This window comes from Cyrtonyx montezumae, unplaced genomic scaffold, assembly GCF_038088225.1.
Source record: "Cyrtonyx montezumae isolate F1298 unplaced genomic scaffold, pur_monq_1.0 scaffold_4, whole genome shotgun sequence".
Lineage (NCBI taxonomy): Eukaryota > Metazoa > Chordata > Aves > Galliformes > Odontophoridae > Cyrtonyx > Cyrtonyx montezumae.
Window position 1 is genome coordinate 15,405,455 of NW_027072045.1, and position 23,703 is coordinate 15,429,157.

Consider the following 23,703-nt stretch of genomic DNA (forward strand, 5'->3'; position numbering starts at 1 on the left):
CTGTGTACATGTAGAGATCAGGGCTGAGCATGCTGGATGGCAGGCTGCAGCTGAAGACACTAGATGAGTCTCAACTGGAAAGAACACTGAGCTCTGAAAAACCCATCTCTGTGGGTAAATGCAGCAGTGACGTGGGAACTTAACCTTCTTTCAGGTCAGAAATTGTCTCCTTTTCCATAGGTTCATAAGGTTGGAAAGGACCTACAAGATCATCTAGTCCAACCATCCTCCTATCACTATCCCTACCCACTGAACTACTAAATCAAATCCCTTAGCACCTCATCTAAACGCTGCTTCTTGAACAGCGCTAGGGATGGTGCCTCAACCACCTCCCTAGGCAGGCCATTCCAGTGCCTGACCACTCTTTCAGAAAAGAAATGTTTCCTCAGGTCTAATCTAGATCTTCCCTGGCGCAACTTGTGGCCATTCCCTCTCGTCCTGTCATTATTTATCAGGGAGAAGAGGCCCACCCCCTCCTCACCACAACCCCCCTTCAGGAAGTGGTAGAGTGCAATAAGGTCTCCTCTGAGCCTCCTCTTCTCCAGACTAAACAATCCCAGCTCCCTCAGCCGCTCCTCATAAGACTTGTGCTCCAGACCCCTCACCAGTTTTGTTGCCCTTCTCTGAACACGCTCCAGGGCCTCAATGTCCTTCTTGTAGTGAGGGGCCCAAAACTGAACACAGTACTCGAGGTGCGGCCGTACCAGAGCTGAGTACAGGGGGATGATCACCTCCCTGCTCCTGCTGGCTACACTATTTCTAATACAGGCCAGGATGCCGTTGGCCTTCTTGGCCACTTGGGCACACTGCCGGCTCATGTTGAGCCAAGCATCAACCAACACCCCCAGGTCCTTTTCCTCTCTACATTCTTCAAGCCATTCTGCCCCAAACCTATAGCATTGCATGGGGTTATTGTGGCCAAAGTGCAGGACCCGGCACTTGGTCTTATTGAACCTCATCCCATTGAGCTCAGCCCAGCTGTTCAGCCTATCCAGATCCCTCTGAAGGGCCTCCCTTCCCTCAGGCAGTTTGACACATCCTCCCAACTTGGTGTCATCTGCAAACTTACTGAGGGTACACTCAATTCCCTCATCTAGGTCATCAGTAAAGATATTAAACAAGATGGGCCCCAATACCAACCCTTGGGGGCCACCACTCGTAACAGGACGCCAGCTGGACTTAACTCCATTAACCACTACCCTCTGGGCACGGCCCTCCAGTCAGTTCTCCACCCAGAGAAGAGTGAACCTGTCCACACCACGGGCTGCCAGTTTCCTCAGGAGAATACTGTGGGAGACCGTGTCGAAGGCCTTGCTGAAGTCCAGGTAGACTACATCAACAGCCTTTCCCTCATCTACCTGTCTGGTCACCCAGTCATAGAAGGAGATGAGTTTGGACAAGCACGACCTGCCCTTGGTGAACCCGTGCTGGCTGGGTCTGATCCCCTTGTTGCCATGCACGTGTCGTGTGATTTCCCTCAAGATCATCTGCTCCATAACTTTCCCTGATACCGAGGTCAGGCTGACAGGCCTGTAGTTCCTCGGGTCTTCCTTATGGCCTTTCTTGTAGATGGGAGTCACATCGGCAAGCCTCCAATCTTGTGGGACCTCTCCAGATAACCAGGAATGCTGATAGATGGCAGAAAGTGGCTCGGCAATCACCTCTGCTAGCTCCCTCAGCACCCTTGGGTGGATCCCATCTGGCCCCATGGACTTGTGGCAGTTCAGATGGAGGAGTAGATCTCTGACCGTCTCTGCTTGGATCACAGGGGGTGCATTATGCGCCCCGTCCCGGACTTCCAGGTCAGGGCAAGTACTGTGTGGACAACTGTTCTGTCTATTAAAGACAGATGTGAAGAAGGCATTGAGAACCTCAGCCTTTTCCTTATCATCTGTGGTTACATTCCCTGCCTCGTCGAGTAAAGGAGAGAAATTTTCCTTAGTTTTTCTCTTGCTGTTAATATATTTGTAAAAGGGTTTCCTGTTCTCCTTTACAGCAGTAGCCAGTCTAAGTTCAAGCTGGGCTTTAGCATTTCTAACTTTCTGCCTGCAAATCTTGGCCAGTTCTCTGTAGTCACCCCAAGTAGCGTGTCCCATCTTCCAGAGGACATAGACTCTCTTTTTCTCTCGGAGTCTCAACAAAAGATCCCGGTTCATCCACACTGGTCTTTTTCTCCTCCAGCTCGACTTACGGGACTCCGGGACAGCCTGCTCCTGTGCCTTTAAGATTTCCATCTTGAGGAGCATCCAGGCTTCCTGGACCCCTCTACCCCTCAGGAGTGAGTCCCAAGGGACCCTTGCAACAAGTGTCCTGAACAGGTCAAAGTCTGCCCTCTGGAAGTCCAAGGTAGCAGTTTTGCTAGTCACCCTCTTGACATCACCCAGAATAGCAAACTCCACCATTTCATGGTCACTCTGGCCAAGACAATCTCCAACCTTCACATCTCTATATCAGAGGGGGAGATTGCCCACGGTACCGAGCAGGGTACTGAGCAGGGACTCTCTGCCAGCCCTCCCCATCCCTCAGATACCCCCCTTCTGCCCTACGGGGACAGGTCAGGGAGTCCACCACCAACTGTGGGGGATCTCCCCGGTGCCTTTCTCTCTGGCACTCTAGGGAGCTACTCCACCAGTCAATCTCCCGCTCGCAGTCCCTGATGGCCTTCAGTCTCTCAACCTCCTCTTTCAGTTCAACCACCATGCTAAGCAGATCTTCCACCTGCTCACACCTTGCACAGGAGAACTGCTTAGCACCCTCATCCAGCAGCAGCAGGCTCTGGCACTCCTTGCAACCAGAGACCTGTGTAGCCACACTTCTAGGCAGACCTTCTGTCTGGGTCGCCACAGCCTTTTTAAGGCAAGCCCTCTGTCTAGTAGAGACCATGGCACAAAAAGGAATAAAAACAAATAAACGAAAAATTGAAAGTAAGTAAATAAATAAAAATAGTTTATCATAATATATATATAGATATGAATTGTAATAACTTAAAAATAAATAAATAATAATAATAATTAAAAATATATATAAAATAAACACAAACAAACAGTGGATAGTGACACTTCGCTGCCCTCCTTGAGCCCTAATCAGCTGAGGGGTGAGGGCGAGGGCGATGAAACCCTGGCAACGCCTACGCCTCCTTAACGCCTCGTTAGCCTCTCCCGAGAACAGCCATAGGGACTGGCCGCTCGGTTCCCGAGAGACGGGAACCTTCCGAAAACCCGCCCTGTACCTCAATCAGCCACTGCAGCTCCGGCTGTGCCGACTTCAACGCAGTTGATCATTAGGACTGAGTGATACTTCCGGGTTCTGACCGTTTTAAATCCCCCGCCGTTGCCCTGGCAACGCCTACGCCAGTCAGCCTCTCGCGAGAGAGAGATGCCGGGATCTGTCGGGACTCTTCCAATTTGGGCAGAGGACTTTAAGAACTTAGTTTCTTCCTCATATCTCTGTTCCTTGGCCAGGAGGGACGTGGACAAGTTACGCTTTCACACCTGCTTCACTTTTGGTGGTATGCTCAGCTCCCATGGGAGGTAGCACAGGAATTCAGCCACTGGAACAAGCAGCGAGAGTGCTCTTAAGCCCCTTGTGAATTCAGACCATTTTTCATGGTCTTCTGCCTGCAACAATCTCCAGTGGAGAGATCATAACATTAAATCTCCTCTGTCAATGTCTGTGCTTCTACCTCCTGATTTTTTATTTTATTGACGCTAGTGGAATAACCAAAATATGATGCAAAGTATAGTGATATAAGTTGCTGTCTTTAAGTGTTGCAGTTGGTATGCAAGCAAAAGGCACGTATTTACTTTGACAGTGAGACCATACACATCATAAAAAAGGGATTCCAGTAGTTTTATTGAAGTAACTGGGGTTGCTGCCAACCTAGGAGTTCCGTTCACTGGGAAGGTGAAATGCTGATTTGCTCAATAGCCTTTGCCTGTCTAACAAACTGTCCTCTGCCTGTAATGTGTTCGGGTTTTTTTTTGACTTTCATCATGCAAGGACTCAGTTGCTGTCTTACGGAGTGTAGCATCATGTGGTGTTCCTGGTGGGTGTCTGTCTGAAGCTCTGGGCAGCTTTTGGCTCTTCAGAGCCCGATTATGAGCTGAATATATACTCCATGTTTGGGCTGTGTATTTACAGGCCCTTCCTTGTGCAATGCTAGGTCTGTGATAAGTGGGAGGAGGCCCACTAGAAATCTACTCAAGCAGGTCTAATTGTACCAAATAGAACAGCTCAGTAGAGTGGAAAATAGTCCTCATATATCTACCCGAGGAAGATAATGACCTTTTAAATAACAGCAGCAATTTTATTTCAATACTCCAATTACTCTGAACTCTCCAAATGTCAAAGTGCTGGGCACTTTCAAAATAACTTAATTTAGACGTTTATAGCACTTAGACACTGCTAGTTTCTTATCTAACCTAATTATGGGTTGTACAGGAAATTGCAAAGCATCCCAATTAATGTTATTTTTTATAGTGATACATAGAAGTGGCCTTTGCCATTTGCTGTCATTGTGTGCACAATGACTTACTCATTTGGGCAGTACAGAGCTCTTCTTTTCTGACTGATCTTTGAGAGAAAGCAAGGAGGAAGTAGACGTAGAAGTGAGTGTAGTTACGTTCGCTTGGGGGACTGAAGGGCACATATTTCAGTGAAAGCAGAGTGACTTAGCAAGACACGGGACCATTTCAGGCACAGAGGTGACATATAGAATATCAGCTGGCTGGGAACCCTGTTGATTGTCTCTGATTTGAGTACTCAGGACAGGATTCTTCACTTACCTTGGGACTGGTGCAGTGGAATGAGGCCTCATTTTTCCTGAGGATAATCCAAAAGCATCTATGTTTAATTTCCTAGTGACGTGGAGCTGTAATTAGCTGTGTACTGTATCTGCTGTCAACTATGCCCAGTGCTAGCACAGAAGGAGTAGCAAAAAACCCCCAGAGAAAGTCTCTATGTACAGAGCCATAATGCACTGTGTTCTCATTCACTTTCTTATTGTGAAATGTTGCTGTTGGACTTTAACCAGAGTTCAAGAGGCATTTGGACAACACTCTCAGAAATACGGTTTGGATATTGGGTGGTCCTGTGCAGAGCCAGGAGTTGGACTATATGATCTCTGTGGGCCCCTTCCAACTCAGAATACTCTACAATTCTGTGATCTCCTGATGTTTGCTGCAGGAGAGTCCCAGTTTCTGCACAGCAAAGAGAAATGTGTCTGCACTGCCTTGTGTTATTTACTGAAATAAAGAACCTGTGCAGCTGTCAATTAGAGGCATAACAAAGGCTTCATTCCTGTTTGGGGCAGCCAAAGACTGAAAGGCCTCTGAAGGTTTTGCAAAGAAAGTAGCAATGCTGGTGAGGAACAAGAGTTAACCATAATGTGGTGGCAGGAGAGGTAGAATTCTTGTCTTACCTATTCCTGCGCTGTCGTTAGAACACATTACTTTATATTACTTCATTTAGCCTCTGAGCAGAATCCTGGAATATGCCAATTTGCTGAAAGAGCTAAGGAGCTCTGAGAGGGGTTGTTTGGGATCCACAATTTGGGAGCAATGGCATGAAGTGATTAGTGGGAACAGATTGTGAAGGAAGTATGGAACCCTGTTGCTTTGATTTCTTTTGACAACAGGTGAGACCAACCTATACCACACTGAGTCAGGTTGTCAGGCTAAGCTGATTCAACCTTTAGATCAAGTGATGGACAGCTGGCATCACAATCACCTCCATCTTCTCCTTTCTGAGAGGAATAATTCAAACTTAGGGTCTTCAACTGATATGCAGGTTTTCCATCCTACCTCCCAACTAAGGTAATAAAATGGGGATGTACTTAAATGTGGAACAAAGCACACCAAATTGAGGATATTTCAGCTTAGCCTAGGAAACTCAAAAAACCCACAACCATTATCTAGTAGAATTTAGGAATTAATATGTTTCACCTCGTCAGTTTAGACTGAAACCCCAAGTGGTCTTTGCACCATGATGTTGCTTACCAGAGTTGCTTTGGAAAAGTCTTAGACAAACAAACAAAAAAACCAGCATGTGACTTACATATAAAAGGTCAAATAAAATTTCATCTGATCTGAGTCCTGCTACGCCAGCAGAACTGGGCCAAACCCTGGCTAAGGATATAAGCTGATTGAAATTCTTAAAGAAGAGAACCCCACTATTGTGTTACTGTTATTCTAAAACAAATAATTTGCTTGTAATTACAGAGATAATGACATTCCAACCACACCTACCAATTAGAAAGTTGTAATAAAGAGTGATAAAAACTCCCCTTCCTTGGGCTGCAAAATCAACCCCCACACACCCTGCAACACTAATATGATTTACTCCTATTTGCTGGTGGAGGATTCTGGTAATAAAATTTAATGTGGGGGAACAAGGCGCATTTAACCAAAACTGTAAACATCTCTAATCCTGTTTACAGCTATAAGGTGCAGTACATTAACATTTAACAATCTGACACTAAATTGATGTGAAGCTAATAGAGCTGTATTTGTTAAAATTTCAGCACTGGGCTGCGTTTTACCAATGACAACAGAAGGAGTAACCAAAATTGTGTGACTCAGCAGATTTCAACTGCTGTTTAATAAGGTATTAAGAGTCTTCATGGGAGCCCCCGTCATAAAACAACAGCGGACCACATTCAGCTCTGCTGCTATTCTGATTAAGCATGATGAATAAGGCCAGAGTGAATTCTGCCTTGCATTTCTAAATCCACATTATTCTTTCTCTCAAGTTCTACCTGATGGAATTTTCTTCTCTGTAGTCTTGGGAGTGAATTGCTTTGAAACTTAAACATGTACAATTACTTTCAAGAGGAAGGATGATGTTTTACTTTCTCCAGTAATGTGACCGGATGCTAGTAAATCTGGCTGGATACTATGTAAGAAGAGCTTAGGAAATGTCTGCTCAGGAAGATAGGTGTTATCCTGAGTAGTGTTTCCAGCCTCTTCTCACTCAGCTGTCAGGGTTCTGCTGTGATCTAAATCAGTCACAAGTGGAATTTAAAAATCATGGACTTTTCTGCAGAATGAAAAATTCAGTTCTCACCTACTGAGGTTGTCTAAATGCCTGGTATTTAGAATTATATTAATTATATTCATATCATTCTCTAACAAGCAATAAATCCTACACAGATGGGAGAACTTATCCCGACAATAAAGGTCATTTATTTAGCTCAATTAACTATTATTTTGGGGAATTAGAGATAAAACATAAACAAGAATATATAGAATATTAATACACAAAGAATGGTATTCATTAAAATATTGGGCATAAGCATACAGTAGAGGATGTGTCTGAACAATGGGCATAATAGCCAGTTGAATGTATAAGCAATGTTTATATACCAAATTTATAATGTTTTTCCTAATTAAGTGACCAAATTAATAATGTGCTAGGGTTGTATTTTTAATTCCAAAGGAATTACTGTTAAGTCCTGTAACTTTCTAATGCTTTCCTTACAGCTCTTCTCTCTGAATATTCAGACTCTGAATGTCACAGAACATATCCCTGAATGTTTGATGACTCTTTAAACACCAATTCTTTTGGTCAATGAATTGAAAGCTCTGTAGAGAATAAGGAACGATGCCAGACTGTTTTGGTGGGTGATTAAATTCCTGCAGTAATAAGAAGGTAAAAAAACTATTGACAGCTCATGAACCCAAACATAAAAAATGCAAATAATTACTAGCAACAAACCTATTAATAAAAGCTGGCTTTAGTTTGGAAAGAACTGCTTTAATGAGGGGAATTAGTACTTACACAAAGGTTAGCCTGACAAGTCCTGAATTCTTCTCTTATAAAAGAGGTTTTTAACTAGCATGGAAACAGGTGGCTGCATTTTACATTTACTCACCCTGGCTGCCAGGTAACAGTTTATGTATGACATGTAATCTCTATCCCCATTCAAGAAAGGTTTAAAAGCAGTTTATATGGACTTGCTTACTCTGTATGAGCCATCCAAAGACTGCCCTTCTTCTCCATTGCATGTCCCACCCTGTGATGCTGCCACTGCCCTCTGCTCCTAAGTGCTAATGGCAGCAGCAGCATGAGGGTTCCCACCTGTGCTCTGAGCCCTGGAATGAACTTGCTGTGTTACTAAAAAAGGCCTGACCTATGAAGGAAGAAGGTACTTGGATCAGCTTGATTAAGATTTTCAAAGCACAAGGCCCACCAGTGCTAATCAAAAACCCACACTGCTGCTGAATGAGTGGCCTGTCAAGGGGCTGTCTCTGCCTCATGCAGGCCTGGAGAGCATCTGCCATGTGCTGAACATCAGACATCCAGGGCCTGAGAGTGAGCTAAAGAACCCATGATTTTATGTCCCTGTTAACTCTGCAGTTCTCAAGGAGTAAAGTTTCCAAAGGGCAGAAAGGAGCTGGGTGTTAAACCCCTGATAATGAATGGAGACAGAGCATTACAAATTCAGGAACGGGAAAACATCAGTCCAAATGTCTTTCTTGACTGGCGTGCCTGGAATGCCAGAGAATAACTCATTTTAATCAATGGGTATCATAGGAAAAGGAAGAATCCCTTCCCAGCTATCAAGAGGAGAAGTAAGAAGAGCATTTTTGCACCCCAGTTTCCTACCTCCAAAGCCACGGCCTTTCCAGAGTCACAACTCCAGGATAAGTGAGCAGGGCATTACAGACTCTGCTCTGCACTAAGAGAGAAAAGATCTGCAATTTTTCTTCCACATCAGCAGCTTGCTAATAGGCCACAGAAAGAAATTTTTGCAAGTTTAGGGGCACCAGCCCATAGCAAGGCCAAAACCGGTGTCCTGGTTCTGTGGAAGTTTCATACTCACTATCAGCTTTTTCCTATTCTCAACCAGAACTATAAAAACACCAAATCCTGGAAAATGTTTCCAAGCTATAAATATTCTTTGTCATATCGGCGTGGTTTAACTAGGAATGCTTCCTTTGGATTATTCTGAAGTGTTTGTTTTGAAGTACATAAGAAGGGTACGTGGAAAGGGAAGTTGGCAGTAAAGGGACCAAGCTTATTGATAAATACTATGAGCTGGGAGGAAGGCAGAAAAAGTAATTCTAGCTTTCCATTTTCTGTGGAAAAAAAGAAAATCTCAATTTTACTGAATTAGTATTTTTTCTGATTGGATGAACAGCAGCAATTTGACGAACTTCAGGTCAGTGGTCTTTCTCTGGAGGAGGCCGATGTGCACTGATTCTGCCTCCAGTATTTCTGAGGTGGCTCAGATGTCCGTGTTTGCAGCTGGACTTGTCACATTAGTGTCAGAGAAGGAATAAAGATTAGCACTGAAAATGATCAAAGTGGAACTTCATCCTCTTTAAAATGGAGGGAGCAAATACTTCAGGGATGCCTCTGGGATGTCACTTGTCGACCAACTGCTTCTTCTATGATTACATTCAACTACGTTTTGTTTAAAAATCACATAAAAATACAAAAGCACGTGAATGTCAATAAAAAAATATGGACATTTGTATGATCTTTATAAATAAACAGCACAGCAAGAATTAAATAGAACACAGACAAAGGACATTTATACAGGCGTGATCTGTTACAGCTTGTTCTCCTCAAAGAGTATCTGTGCATAGACTGTTGTACTGGGAATGCCTTTGGCTTCCTGAATTGGCTTCATAAGTTCAAGTTCAGCGTATGTTAAATTCTCCTCCGCTATTTTTGGCTAGGAAACAAACAACAAATTGCAGTTATAATGCCATCATCACTGAATGTAAAAGTCACTTTAAATATCCTATAGAATAGAGTGTATTTCTCTCAAACATGCTATTTCTATTCTGCTGTCATTGAGTTTACTCTGCACTAAATGTAGCCACAGATGAAGGAGTTGCTTTGGGATTATATGTGAGCCTTGGATTTCAACTGTGCTCTAGTTTGTCCCTGGAAAGTTAGTCTGTGTTCTTCAGAAAAGGGTGAAGTGCAAAAACTCTGGTGTTCTCATGTTGAAGACTAAAAAGGACAATTAAAAAAAGCAGCTACACAGTTTGTTGCAGTTGCAAAATTATGCCTCATAGGAAGGCAACTCTGAGACCAGGAAAAGGTTTCCAGCTGCAAACTGAAAACTTAAAGTTCAGAAAGCAAGGTTTCCATACAGTATTTAAGCATTGGGATGGGAAAACAAACAAACAAACAAACAAAAAACCTTTTCCCAACACTTTTCCCTTCTGATTTAGAATAAATTATTCCTGTTTCCTTTAGAGGTGTTTGAATACTCGTTTTATTGTCTTCTGGCTAAAAACATAAACAGTGAATATTGTCTGAAACCAGCCCCCACACTCCCTGTTTCCTGTCTTTTGTGCTTTCCTGGAATACTTTCATTTGCCCTGACAGTTGCTCACGCTCTTTGTTTCAGATTGTTTCACACAGATTCCCCTGGGTGGATCGACTTACACTTTTCCAGCATGAATTTCATCTTAATTCTCCTCTGTAGATCTGATGCTGAAGTACTCCATGCAGCTGCTACTGCAAGTGGTATTGCTGTAGTCAGCTGATTTGTGCGTGTGAGTAAAGGTCTTCTGCAGGATTCTAATCTTTGCATTTGGTTCTTTACATGGTCTTCCTCTACCTTGCATGAATATCCCTACTTGATCTCAACTTCTGCATCTCATTAGCTACAGAGTGCTCCACTGCTGACTTCACAAAATTTCCTGCTTTTGTGGATTTTTCTGGTACTATGATGTAAAAGGACATCCTATAGACTGCAACTGGACCTCTTAAATAACACAGAAAGTACATTTGAACGCATTATTGGGAGTGACCTAAAGGTCAGAAAGGCATCCATGCTACCCTGGCTATGGGTTAGAGTTAAAAAAGCCTCTCAGTCTGTTCCTCTCTTTCTGGCATGAAGGTATCAAACCTCAGGGTTAGACAGGCAATTGGTCTTGCCTTTTTTGATATGTTTAGTATTCATTTTCATATCTAAAAACTATACCTGCTTGTCTATTCAGTTGAAAGTGAGCTAAGTTGATGCTGGACATCACATTAACACCTGCAAATGCTGAAGATTTTATTCTCACTACAGCTTAGTAGATCTAGCCTCTGTTTGAAAGCACTGAGACTTCTGCTATTGGCTTTAGTGGGAGTCACCTCAGACCCTGAATAGAACGACATGTTGCATATACAAAGCCTCCTAAAAAAGAATCTGATAAAGCATTACAAACAAGCTATTGTTCACTGCTAGATTAAAACTCCACTTTTCCTAAGGCCAATCCAGTACATTTTTTAAGTGGAAATGTTTTCACTTTTCTGTAGAAATCAGTTGCTGAGAGCATACCAAACCTATATATGCTTTCCCCTTCATTGTTTAATTGCATTTCATGTTATGTTTCTGTTTAGAAAATGCAGCATGTCCTAAAATAGCCACATCAACGCCCAACTCATGTAAATTTCAGAACTAAGATTTATGAAATCATATTGTCCAGGTGTTTTATTGTATTATCTCGAAATTGCATTGTTTTCCAGTGTAGATTATCTCTTTATTCTTACTTTATTCTATTATGTTTGGATATGAAAAATAACACTAGATTCCCCAAAACAGGTCATTGGGCAGTAGTGGCTGATGTGTTGTTTTCATACATTTTTATGATGTTCCTATAGTAAACATAATTTAATAAAGCCAAAACACACTAAATAAATAATTACATCTAGAAAAGCAATAAAACCAAATAAAATTAGTACTTTCATAAGTGGAAAAGGTACTTCAATTACTGCTACAAGGAACAGCACACCATAAAATGTGTAGAATAATTTCCCTTATGCATATTTCTAGTATGTAATAATTTGATTGAAAATATGAGGAAACACACAGGAGGTTCAAAATTGTGAAGTGTATACAGTTTTCAGCAAAGGACGTGTAATAACAGCACATGGAAGCCAATGCTACTTTAGAGTACCAATGGTAGCCAGGGTTGTTTTTCCATGCCTTCTTCCATACTTCATTTATCAACTGCATGTTTAATTTAATTTTGGTGGTTTGTTTGTCCAAAAACCATTTTTTTTTTTGAGTAGGCAGAGAAAGAAAACTAATTCTATGATTTCATCTCTCATTTGGATTGGTCAGCAGTTTGGCAATGTAAGCCTGGAATCCTGCCACCACCTCCTTTTTGGAACAACAACGTGACTTTCAATAACTGATGTTTGAGGTGGGACTGACACTTGGACAGAAGAGAAAGAGGCAGGGAATGACTGACTTTTCACCTCTTTTTCTATCCTGGCTCTCCACCTAGGAAGTCCTTGAGATCTCCATGGCTACAATGTCTTTTTCTGAAAAATTATTCTATCGTTCTAAAATGATATTGAAATGATTTCTTCAAAGAGAGTTCTGTTCCAAAGTGACATTTCTAGAAGCAGCCTTTATCTTGTTCATCTCTTGTTCTTGTCTTGGGATCATACCCTTTTCAGAAATACAAATTACAAAGAGTCATTGTTTTCCAGTGTATCCTCTAGCAAATGCAAAATCTCTTCCACTTTAATTTTAGTTTGTTCAGTTATAGCTCTTTCCTTGGGCAACTGTTTGAGACAGTTCAGTCTCAACAGTTTGAACATGACTTCTTCCGAGTTTCAACCTGACAATATAAATCATGTTCATGAAGAAGTGGACTTCTCTAATGAGAGACTGCTGAAGAGAAATCTGGCAGACAAACAAATTATGTGGACTGGGTGGAAATATTCAAGGATCACAGGGAGTTGAGGGGAAAAAAATGTTCGATTTTTCTTTGTATATCATACATACAATGTAACTTGAAATCTGCGGAGATAAATAATGCTTTGAGAAATCGGAATCTTGAATCACAGACTGTTACACTTTGTAGAGGAAACTACCTCTAACAGAGGGTGGCTTTCAATTTAAAATTGTGCAAGAGAAAGAGAGACCGAATAGTTCTCTGATCCAGAGTCTCAAAGGTTACTGAATAGTATTTCATTTTCCTTTTCTTTCCTTTCCTTTTCAAAGGTCATGTTGAGAATTACCAGGAGTTCTACTTGTTGCACAAAAAATGATGAGCCCACTTTTCCTAGCTGGTGTGCTGAGTATGGCATAAGGCTGGTTTTGAATAAGGTACTGCCTAATTGTAAGGAGGCAGGAGAAAATTCTAATCAACATGGATAATAATCTTACAGTGGGAAAAATTGCTCCTGTGCTCCTGTGAAGCTGAAGTTGTAGGATAACAGTCTGGAACATGATTTAAAATGCACAAATTCCCCTGCAAGCAAAAACCAAAAGGAGCTTCTCTGTGTTTCACAGTTCCCTGAAGCAATTCTGACACTGCAGATCATTCACTTGCACAGCTAGACCGCTTCCCAAAAGGACTCCAAAGTCACCACTTCAGATATGCAGTGGGTCTGGTTGGTTAATTTCACAATGGAAAGCATACACTTGAAACCTAAAAGTCAAAATGACTTTTCAGGTGAAGGAAAGTTCAGCTTCTGGGCAGCTCTAGGAGCTCCTTCCTGCATTGCTTGATTCAGGAGTATACACTGATCTTACTGTGAAATAAGCTTAATTTGGCTGAATACGTGCAGATGATGAGAGGAAATCATGGCCTTCTCAGCTCCACAGGTGTCAAACACATGTCAAGTTCCTGTTCAAAACAACTCCCTTCTGCCTTGCAGACTCGGCAGAATCAGGACAGCTGTGCTTTGGATGAGTGCTTGCAAACAGCAGGCTTTCAGACACGCTGCTCACTGCAGAGTCAGCACTTTCTGTGCAGGGACTGTCCTGACATGCACTGCCTGGCATGCAGCATACCGTCAGCACTTAGCCTGCAATGGTAAGTAAGAATGGGATTTTTCAAAGCTGGAAAAATAAGTTCTGAGCTTCCTATTTGACACATCTGTAAAAACTGGGAATGCAGATCTCTGAGATCTGCATGAGCTGTAGGTGGAGAGATGTTTCCTACCGATAGCTCAAAGAAAGTCACTGGAAACCCTCTGCTTTAGAAGATGAACAGGACCAATACGTGTTCTGTGATTAACAGAACTCAGATGCCCTCCAGTAACAACTTAGTCAATGCAGGAGCAGTAGAAGCCAACTCCCATGGACCACGTGCTTTACATTTACATGGGAACTAGGCCCAGGGGGATCATTTGTAACACGGAATGAATTTATTTGTTTTCGAAGTAGGATGACTACTCTGACTTGTCAGTGGCAGAATCAGGAATATCCCTTGGATTCTGCCTTACCTGAGTAGGCTTTCCTTTCCTAATAATTTAATGTGAGGGTGGTGAAGTCAACAAAAATTTTACTCAAATTTGCAGTATTTGGTATAACTTGAAATCGAGGTCTTCTCATTAGCTTCAGTGAATCTCACACCAACTCCTATGTTTGGTGACATTTGGTGATGCAAATGTTTGTGAAAACCTTTCCACTTTGATGTTCAGCACCTGAAACTCTTGAACTATGACAACTAACCTCTAGGAAGCAATGAAAGGTTTACTGGAAAATTTGGTTGAGGAAGTTTAAGATTTGTATCTACCAACTCAAAGGGCTAAGTACTTAAGGCTGTAGCAAAACACTCCATAGAGAGAAGAATTTGTGGGCCTCTAGAATTTTCTCCTTTCTAATGACTCTCTGTGCTTCTTGCTTGCTATAAAACCCATCCCTTTTTGCAGTTCATCATCTCTATTTCCTCTGATCTGTACACATTTCTCACTGATGTTAATAGAGAATGACACTGATGGGGACTATTTTTGCAACAAGGGGAGCATAGAATTGTTGTTCTGGCTAAAGCAAAAGCAAAATGACATAAGCAGAGCTTTTAAAGGCTTTACTAAAGGCTGTGCAATTGAACATGATATTAGGTTTTGTCTTTTTTGTCTTTTTTTTTTAATTTTCATTGAGATTATGTCCATATTTTATCCAGGTTATTGTATTCTTATAAAATTATACTGTAATCCACTCTAGCATGTTAACAACAAAAGAAATTCTCTGGTTTATTATAAACATCTTTCAAGAAACCAGAAGCACATGTCCTCTGGAAATAATTCTGCTGGTATTTAGGTTATTGCAAAAAAATTTCCCAAAACACTGGAATTATTTTGTAATGTTTCCTTATTCTCAAGCTTGTTTGCTTAGGTTTTCTGGAATATTCTCCTGGTGTGGTACTTCCTTGGGCTGCACAGGAAAGCTGCAGAAGTCCCGAAACTCAGCAGTTTGAGTCTCTCATTCCAACTCTGTGCCATTTGTGAAAAAAGGCCCAGTACTGACACCAGATGTGCAATTATGACAGCTGGAAGGAAAGCAATCCCTAATCCTGCAGACATCTGGCAGGATGGCATTTTTTTAACTCCAAAGGGGACCGAAATTTTAAAATCTGATAGATTTTTGAGGATTAAAAAAAAGGCCTTGTGCCCACGTAGCCAGGCTGTGCCATGAACATGCATAAAAGGGTAGGGTGTATTCTGTAATAGCTGGTGGAAAGTTTCCCAATCCCAGCCCTCCTAAAAGTGAGCCCACCACAGAGGCATTTGGGTTATTCATACAGCCCAACTTCAGGCACCCGCATCCACCCAGGTGTTGAATCTAGGGAGTTAGTCACCATTGCCAGCAAAGGTAGAAAGTATCCCAAAACAGAAAGAGCACCTGTTTGGGCTCCAGCTCCAACTCACCTCAGTTGATTGACTCCATAGGAAACCCTGCATGGGCCTGGCCATGGATGCAACTGAAATAACTGCTATAAAGCTGTCTCTGCTACCCCAGATGTCTTGGCCAGGTGCTGCAATGTTACATCTGCTCATCTGACTTGTCTGGCAAATACCCACTAGGTGTTTAATAACCCAACAGAAACCAGATCCAAGATTTCTTTTACCTCACTACAAGCTGCATACATACATTTCATTCCTGCAGCTTCAGCTAATGCTGACTTACACCACTATGGGGCAAAATGGCCCCCTCTTTCTAACTTGAAAAGTCACAAATGGAACATGACAGCACAGTTGTGATCTGCTGGAGACAGATGTGTTCTCCAGAGCACCAGCTCCCAGCAGCAACAGTAAGTTTCTTTTAAGAACAAGCTAACTCTTTAGGCACAACTGCAAGAAAGTGGGAATATATAATCCAGTATAATCTATGCTCAGAATGGAAGGGACCAAGGTAATTAATCACTTTTCAAAGCCATAGAATTACAGAATGGTTGGGTTGGAAGGGATCTTAAAGATCATCCTGTTCAACCCCCAGCAATGGCCTGAGTGCCCCTCACCAAATCAGGGCCCCGTCCAACCTGGCTTTGAATGTCTCCACGGACTGGGAACCCACAGCTCTCTGGGCAGCAGTGCCAGTGAATGTGACTGCATGAAAAAACACTTTTGTGATTTTTAAGCCAACTTGCTTTTTCTGAACCTGGAGTTCTGGCAATATTGCAACAATTATTATTGAGAGAGACAAGTATGGAGAAAATGCCATAGAAAATTACTTACCAGGATCAGTTTTCTTTGAGGTTTCAAGAGCTTGGGTTTGGGAATATTGGCTATTGGAGCTGTGGAAAGAAATATTAAGGGGTCATTTTACATAACTGTAATTCACTGTCATTTTTAGCATATGCATTAGCAATTTATAAATCACAAATGTACAGTGGTTTACGCATAAATGCCTGTAGTTATACTTGTATAAGAGCTTAGCTATATTTTAGATAACTTATTTTACAATGAAGCGTAGGGCTTATGAACTGGGAAAAAAAAGTAAGGTTCAAGGATCTGATATGCAAAAGATACTGTTTGTGTGCAACATAGCTCTTGAGAGCTGGTTGCTTGTGATATAATAGACAGCAATATTCCAGCTCCTTTCCCTCCCCTCCTCTGGCACTGCTCTGTCACCGCACACACAACTCTCCCTCCTCAGTGTGCCCAGCTCTGAACTCTCTCTGTGTCTCTGTTCTCGTACCTTTTGCTGGGATGGCTGGTGGAAGCTCTGCTTTCTCTTTCCTTTTCTTCATCTTCTTGGGCTGCAGAGGGGACATGCTTGTCACACTGGTCACAGTCTCCCCTGAGCTGCAATGCAGAGGGACAAGGGAAGGCAGTGCAGGGACAAACAGTTTGTGCCAGTGAGTTCATGCAAGCAGACACACTGCTTTGTGTGAATCCCTGCCTGACAACTTGGATTCTGACCTGGAGATGTACTGAAAAGCAGAGAGGGGGTTGCAAATGCTCTGGATCTTGCATTTCTTCATCCGTGTACAGAAAAAGCTAATTACCTTTGTTTTTCTTCTTTTTTTTTCCAATGCTGAAAAAGCTGCAGTAGGTGTGAGGGAGGAGTACAACAAATATATTATAAACAGGCTCTGACACATGAAGGCTTTTATGCCAGGCCAATTAAAACTCATCATCCCCAAAGTCTAACTGTTGTTGTTGCTGTCTTTTAACCCTTCGTATAGAATAGAACCTTAGAATCCTTAAAGGTGGAAAAAGCCACTACGATAATCTAGCCCTGGCATCAAATGTATGTCCCAAAGGCTGAGACAACAGAACCTGCTTTGAATAGTGAAGGGCTCGGATATGCAGTCAGGTTGCAGTGATTTGATCCTGTCACCATGCTAACTTGCAACTAATGTGAAATAGAATCATAGAACTATTTGAGTTGGAAAGGACCCTTAAAAGTCATCTGGTGCAACTCCAGTGTAGTGAACAGGGATACCTACAGCTCAATCAGGTGCTCAGAGTCCCATCCAGGCTGCCCTTGGATGTCTCCAGGGATGAGGCTTCCACCATCTGTATGGGCAACCTGTACCAATGCCTCACCACCCTTATTGTAAAAGCTTTCTTCCTGATATCCAAGAAGTTCTTTACAATAAAGGTGGTGGTGTAAGATGGCTGGGGATTACACCATACAGTGGGACCCTGGCAGGTTCTCCACAGCAGTAATACAGACAGCACTGAATTCTCTGAATTTTAAGTCATTTGTCCCAAGGTGCTGTTCCTCTCCAGGTTCTTTTGCATAATGAAACATTCTCTTCTTATTAATAGAATTAAATATTCAAACTGGGCCAAAGTCTTAATGAAAGTTAAGATGTCTCAGCTATTGCCCACACAAGAATAACAAAATAACAGGCATTACAATTTTGCACAGCTGTAAATCCAAATGATTATCACTATCATTGGTGAAATCACTCTGGATTTACACTTGTGTCAACTAAAAAAGTCTCTGATTTGCTGATTTTGCTGAATTCTGTTCCTTGTATTCAGTCCAAAACATTAGTTTTCTGCCAAATTTCTTAAAAAAATATTTAAGAGGTAAAATATTTTCATAATTTATAAACAAATCACATCAATTATGTAAAATGAGGGTTGCATAAAAGTAATTTTAAAATCTGCCTGCATAACTGTGAACCTATCCCACAACAATCATTTGTTTCCCTATTAAAATCAAGATGTTAAATTGTTTTAAACCAGCAGGAAATGAAGCTGTCCTGCCTAGCTCCATTGCTCAAACACAGCAAACTGCAAAGGACAGACAGCATCAAAATGGGGAGGGAAGTGATTTTTTCGCTTGGTGTTTATGGTCATTAAGGCAGATGTATAGCTTAAAGGTACTACTGTTCTAATATTGCTGCTTTAAGCACGATATATGAAAAGGCTCAGTGTCACTTCATAGTATTCGTTATTCCTGTATGGCTGCCGAAAATGCAAAGCTACAGAATAATGTATTTGTGGCTTACACTTATTTTGTAAGTGCCAGGGCTGTATAGGGTTAACTGATTCTGGGAGCTACAATAACTCTGCTTGCTGTCTCCCAACTGAGCTCCTCAAACCAAACAAGGAGGCTCAGAAAAGACTCCTTGGCTCTGAAACACTGCATCTTTGTGAGCTTGTCTTGTTCTGTGTTAAAGAAGAAAGTTACTTTTTTATCTCCAGCTCCTCCTCTGGCTTCCCAGCTTATATTTTAACAGTGTCACGTTGTTCATTTCTTGAAGGACCTAATGAGCTTTTAGAGATTGAGAAAGAGACAGGAGTTTGGGGAGAAGAAAGCCTGTGGGAGGTGGCTGAGAACCGTGGCACCATTACTCGTAATTCTGGAGCACACTATCCTAGAGCTGGGAAACTGCTGCCATTTGGGGCATTGCTACCCTTAAGATATGGGATTTTTCCTGTGGCTGTCTTGGTCATCTATTCCCTCTTGTCAATGGTCTGACAAGGGTTATCACAGAATCATTAAAGTTGTAAAGGACCACTAAGACCATCTCATCCAACCGTCAACCCATCTCCTCCATACCCACTAACCAAGTTTATCAGTGCCTTTTCTTGAGCACCTTCAGGGACAGTGACTTCACCACCTCCCTGCCAGCACAGGTGGATTCACACATATAGCTGTGTGGGAAGGTGCTGGGGGATTGGATGCTTGGTTCTGGTTCAGACTAGCAGAATTCTCTCCTACACTGTTATATCAGTGGTGTGGGACCAAGGGATTGTGATGAACAGCTTGCTGAGGTGAATGCTCTGTCCACCTCAAATTATTTGTCTCTGAAAGAGCAGTGGCAGAAGGCCTGGAGTAGAGCTCAGGCCAAAACAAATAAATAAAGGGCAGGAAAAAAATCCCATTTTCAAAGTTGTACCTTCTGAGGGTTTCATTACCTGAAAACTGGCAAAACGATCCAATAACAAGGCAGATAATAAGAAGGAGAATATTTAAAGAAGAGGATATTTAAAGAAAACCTCAGAAAATAGAATTAAGTGGTTTGGAAAACCCAAAATAGCCGTACTTTTTATTTAGTTATTTATTTTTAAAATGTGGGAAAGAAGTGGTTTTGGGTTAGCTTGTTTTTTTTTCTTAATTTGTTATTGGTCAAATAATAAACCAAAGCCAAAACATTTGCTTTGTTCCACTGAGGAAATCTGGATTTAATTTTCTTGTCTGACGAGGCTATTTTGTGAGACCTGGGGCAAATCACTTAGCTTCAGTTTCCAATTAAGTGAAGCTATCATTATGATGTCAAGACATGAAATATTTTAAGGTGCTTAGGTATTACTGCAGTGGGAGTGCTGACAGTTTTTAGACACTAGACTAGTCATGTAATTTTGATACTGGATTCTGCACTGAGCTTGAAGTGTGGTAGGGGAGTTGAAGCTGAGGCCCTCTAGGCTGAGCCTTTCTGAATGGCAGGAATCACGCAGATTTGTTCATCAGACTGAGTTGGGTTTTGAGTCTGGATGTTTTGAATTAAGAATTCAAACGTCTGGAATTAAATTCCAAGACAAGCTAGCAAATACTTCTAGAGGAATAGCACCTTGCGGTGCAGGTAGATGAGGCTATGTCACAGCTCTCATACCTCTAACACTTCAAATTGCCTCTGAATCTCTAAATTCTGTCACTCCCTGACCATAGCACTGCTGGTGCACTGCTGAATCCTAACTAGAAGTGAGAAGTGCCTGATGCCAGCTCACACAACTGCATCTTCTTCCTTCCAGTTGGTTTACCTACAGCTGTAACACATCTGAATGACCCATAATATGAGATTTACTTGGAATTCAGGTTTTATGATGCCTTGAAGCACAACCTGAGCTAGGAATGCATGGAAACTAATGTTTTGCATTAGATATGGATCATAACGTGTCTAATATCGATTACAAATTTAGGTACGAGAACAGTCCTAATGTGTTTAAAGGAACTGATAGTTCATGTTGGGAGTAGAGAGTGGAAAATAAAAGGTAATAAGAGTGAAAAAGAACAAAAATCATGATACTGATAACACATTCATAGGCACTTAATTTTAAAGCCCTGAAGTCAGTGCACTTCTGACATACCTTTGTAGGATCAGGGCTTTCATTAGCATATCTTGCCATACTAAAATACATTAAGGCACATTTTTATCCATATTGAGTCACACTCCTTCGCTTCCTGAGACTCCCTTTTACAAAAAAAAAATCATGTTGGCTTTTTTCCACGCTGCTACACAGCCCCAGAGCTTAATGTTTGCAGTAGTATCACACTGCATCATGTATTCCCAGGTAGGCTGATTCTGCACAGTATAACAAGTCTTTTCATCTGGCTGCCATGCTCAATGCTCAATTTTCATCAATTTTGACTGTAGGCTTTTCAGTCACTCTCATTTTTCTCTTGTTTTGATTCTCCCTGTCCCCCTCTTTCAAGCCTTATCCCAGCAGCTAATAAAGAAGGTAAAAGGAAAAATAATCAGAAATGAAAACTGCTGCGCTGTCTGTACGTCTTTGGTGTGGTGCAATGGCTGGTTAGAGTCACAGAACAAAGATCTTCAATGAATAACATGAAAGTTTCAGTTTGTACTGACCTCTCCCGAACTCTCTGTTGCCTTTTTTTGACTTTGCTTACATCCAAGTGTTGGTTGAATAAAGCCATTATCCCATAAGGGAGCACTCAAAATTACACTAGTTGAGGATCTAGGACATGCTATACTTGGCAAATAATCAGTGCTAAAAAGATACAATGAGAATGAGTGCCTGTGATACCAAGTGATATTGATTTAAACTACAATGCTAGGAGCACATGTTTTTTGTCACTGAAAACTGGGAAACAATGGTTCTTTCACATTATTATGAGGCAATGCTCTTTAAATCTTTTTTGTTTGTAAACTATTTTTTGCCATCTATCTTTTACTGCTGGTTCAGCGCAGTTTATATCTCAAGAAGCTCATATGTTGGAAATCTGTTTTATAGCACTGTGCAATTGAAAACTTGGCAGTTAGTGCTAGTTAAAGGGACAGTGATTAATGACTTCAGCAGAAGTACCATTTTTTCCCATCCCTTGGAGTCTTCAGCTGGGAATAGAGTGTGGACCTAGAAAATCTGCTTTTGAGCCACAGTCCTGATTCTGTATGCAGGATTTATTGGGTCATACTGTGATATGCTTTATGTAGGAGGATGGCTTAGGCCACTGCCATCTAGTGAAGTGTTGGGAAACCCTGGAAGGCTATGGAGGATCAAAGCAGACTTCTCCAGAAGGCAATTCTGAGTATGAAGGAAAGGCTTGCCACTGAAGCAGGCACTTCAGAAGGCTTTACTCATCTTCTCCAGCATATACAGAACAGAATTATAGAATGGATTAGGTTGGAAGGGACTTTAAAGACCACTGAGCTCCAGCCCCTTGCTGTGGGCAGAGCTGATATGCTGCAAAACCAACAGAGAACTGGTGTCTTGGGTTATTATAAAAAGAATTGTAATCTCTTACCTGTTCTGGGGGCATTTCACCAGGTAATGCTTCACTGTTAAAGAAAGAAAGAAAGAAAATGTGGCTTCCCACCAACAGAGTTTATGAGTTACAAATGGACACTGCAGGTAAATCAGTGCTCTTAGAACTGCAGAGGTGCCAAGTGGTCGCTCTGGGAGAGCTGCCAATCAACACCGTATATTGTGGATTAAAGTGCAGTCTGTCTCAAAGCTATGTTTGGGAGAGGTAAATGTATCAAATAACAAGAACAATCTGATGTGGAAGTACTGGGCAGCTCACATTCCAGTGGTCAGCCCAGCCAAGAGACAGCTAGCTAAGGGAAAGAACAGCAGGCCAGTAATTTTGCTTAGAAGACTTTTATTTCCCTATGGTGCCTCTATTTATTTCCAGAAGCCCGAAATAACCATTCAGCCACAGGAGCCACTGCCGTTCTTAATGCAGGCTCAGCTGCAGCCTCAGGCATACAGGGGTTGCCTCCTAGGATCGGATCAGTGGTCTAGTCTAGCCAGAATCACCTCTGACAGCACACGTGAGTGAACTGCCTATATCCCTCTGCTTCATACTGCTTTGAATCAGTAGCCCTCAGCAAGGGCAGACTCCCTGCAGCCTTACAGGAGCCAGGGTTATTAAGATGCTCTTCTGTGGCTTTGTGGTTTCTGCACTCTGCCCGATCTTGGCCATGTGCTAAGCATGGAGAAAAGCAGGCAGGAGGAGAGCCTCTGGCTCTGCTGACTAACTTGGGCCAACTTATTTCTCAAAAAGAAAAAACGGTGCACCTCTGAGTAATGCAACATAGACGTGTACACATTGCCTCTTAATTTTCTTCTTACAGAACTATGCTGCTCTGTGCTCAAAATTTTTCAGTTATTTTTCCCCCCCCCTCAATTCTACTGCACAGGAAGCTGCACAGCCCCTCCTGGGCTGAATTTCAGACCTAAACAAAAGGGGAGCTAAGAGCACTGGGAACTGGGGCTAACATACCAGAGCCAGGTCTGCATATGTAGGCTAGCCAAAGCAGGGCTTCCATCTATCACCATTACCTCCTCCAGGCATACAGTCAGAAGAGTAGGCCTGATCCACAAAGAGATACCATACACACTGTTGGAATGTATTTGACCATTGCTAAGTATGCATGGTTTTATTCTGCCCTAGAGCAAAAGCTGCAATCTTCTGACCTAAGGTCTGTGAAGAGCAGGCTTCTACCAAAGCCACAGGGCTGTTTGCCTGGGGTGGGGTTGGAGCAGGTGATGCTTTTTTTGTGGTGTTAGGGCTGAGAAACTGGGAAGAACCTGGAGAGAAGGTATGGGGAGAGTGGAAGGGGTTGTAGGTGTTCCCATGACAGAGTGTTTGGAGACCCTCAGGGAGAAGCCCTAACAGAAATGTACTTAGCAGGTGAGGTAAGGAGTTAGCTTTGGTTGTCTTTGTTAAGACAACCTGACATAGTTTTGAGGAGAACAGCAGAGCCAGACTTCTCTTGGAATAGGAGGAAGATGATGGAAGCCATAACCTCACCAGAAGTGGAAGAAGATGGAGGTACAGAGTATCAAGGGTGGATAGAAGGT

The 23,703-nt window shown here is 42.1% G+C and overlaps 1 protein-coding gene across 1 annotated transcript in view; it reads right to left on the reverse strand.

Moving 5' to 3' along the window:
* Positions 1 to 8,123: 8,123 nt before the first annotated feature.
* The window catches only part of VSTM4 (V-set and transmembrane domain containing 4), a 30,134-nt gene continuing 14,554 nt past the window's right edge, over positions 8,124 to 23,703 (reverse strand). Inside the window, exons 5-8 of the mRNA XM_065746450.1 lie at positions 22,142 to 22,175; positions 16,889 to 16,995; positions 16,426 to 16,484; positions 8,124 to 9,679 (exon numbers count right to left, since the gene is read on the reverse strand). Of these exons, the coding sequence (XP_065602522.1) occupies positions 9,554 to 9,679; positions 16,426 to 16,484; positions 16,889 to 16,995; positions 22,142 to 22,175 (326 nt within the window). The 3' untranslated portion in view covers positions 8,124 to 9,553. The remainder of the gene's footprint in view (positions 9,680 to 16,425; positions 16,485 to 16,888; positions 16,996 to 22,141; positions 22,176 to 23,703) is intronic.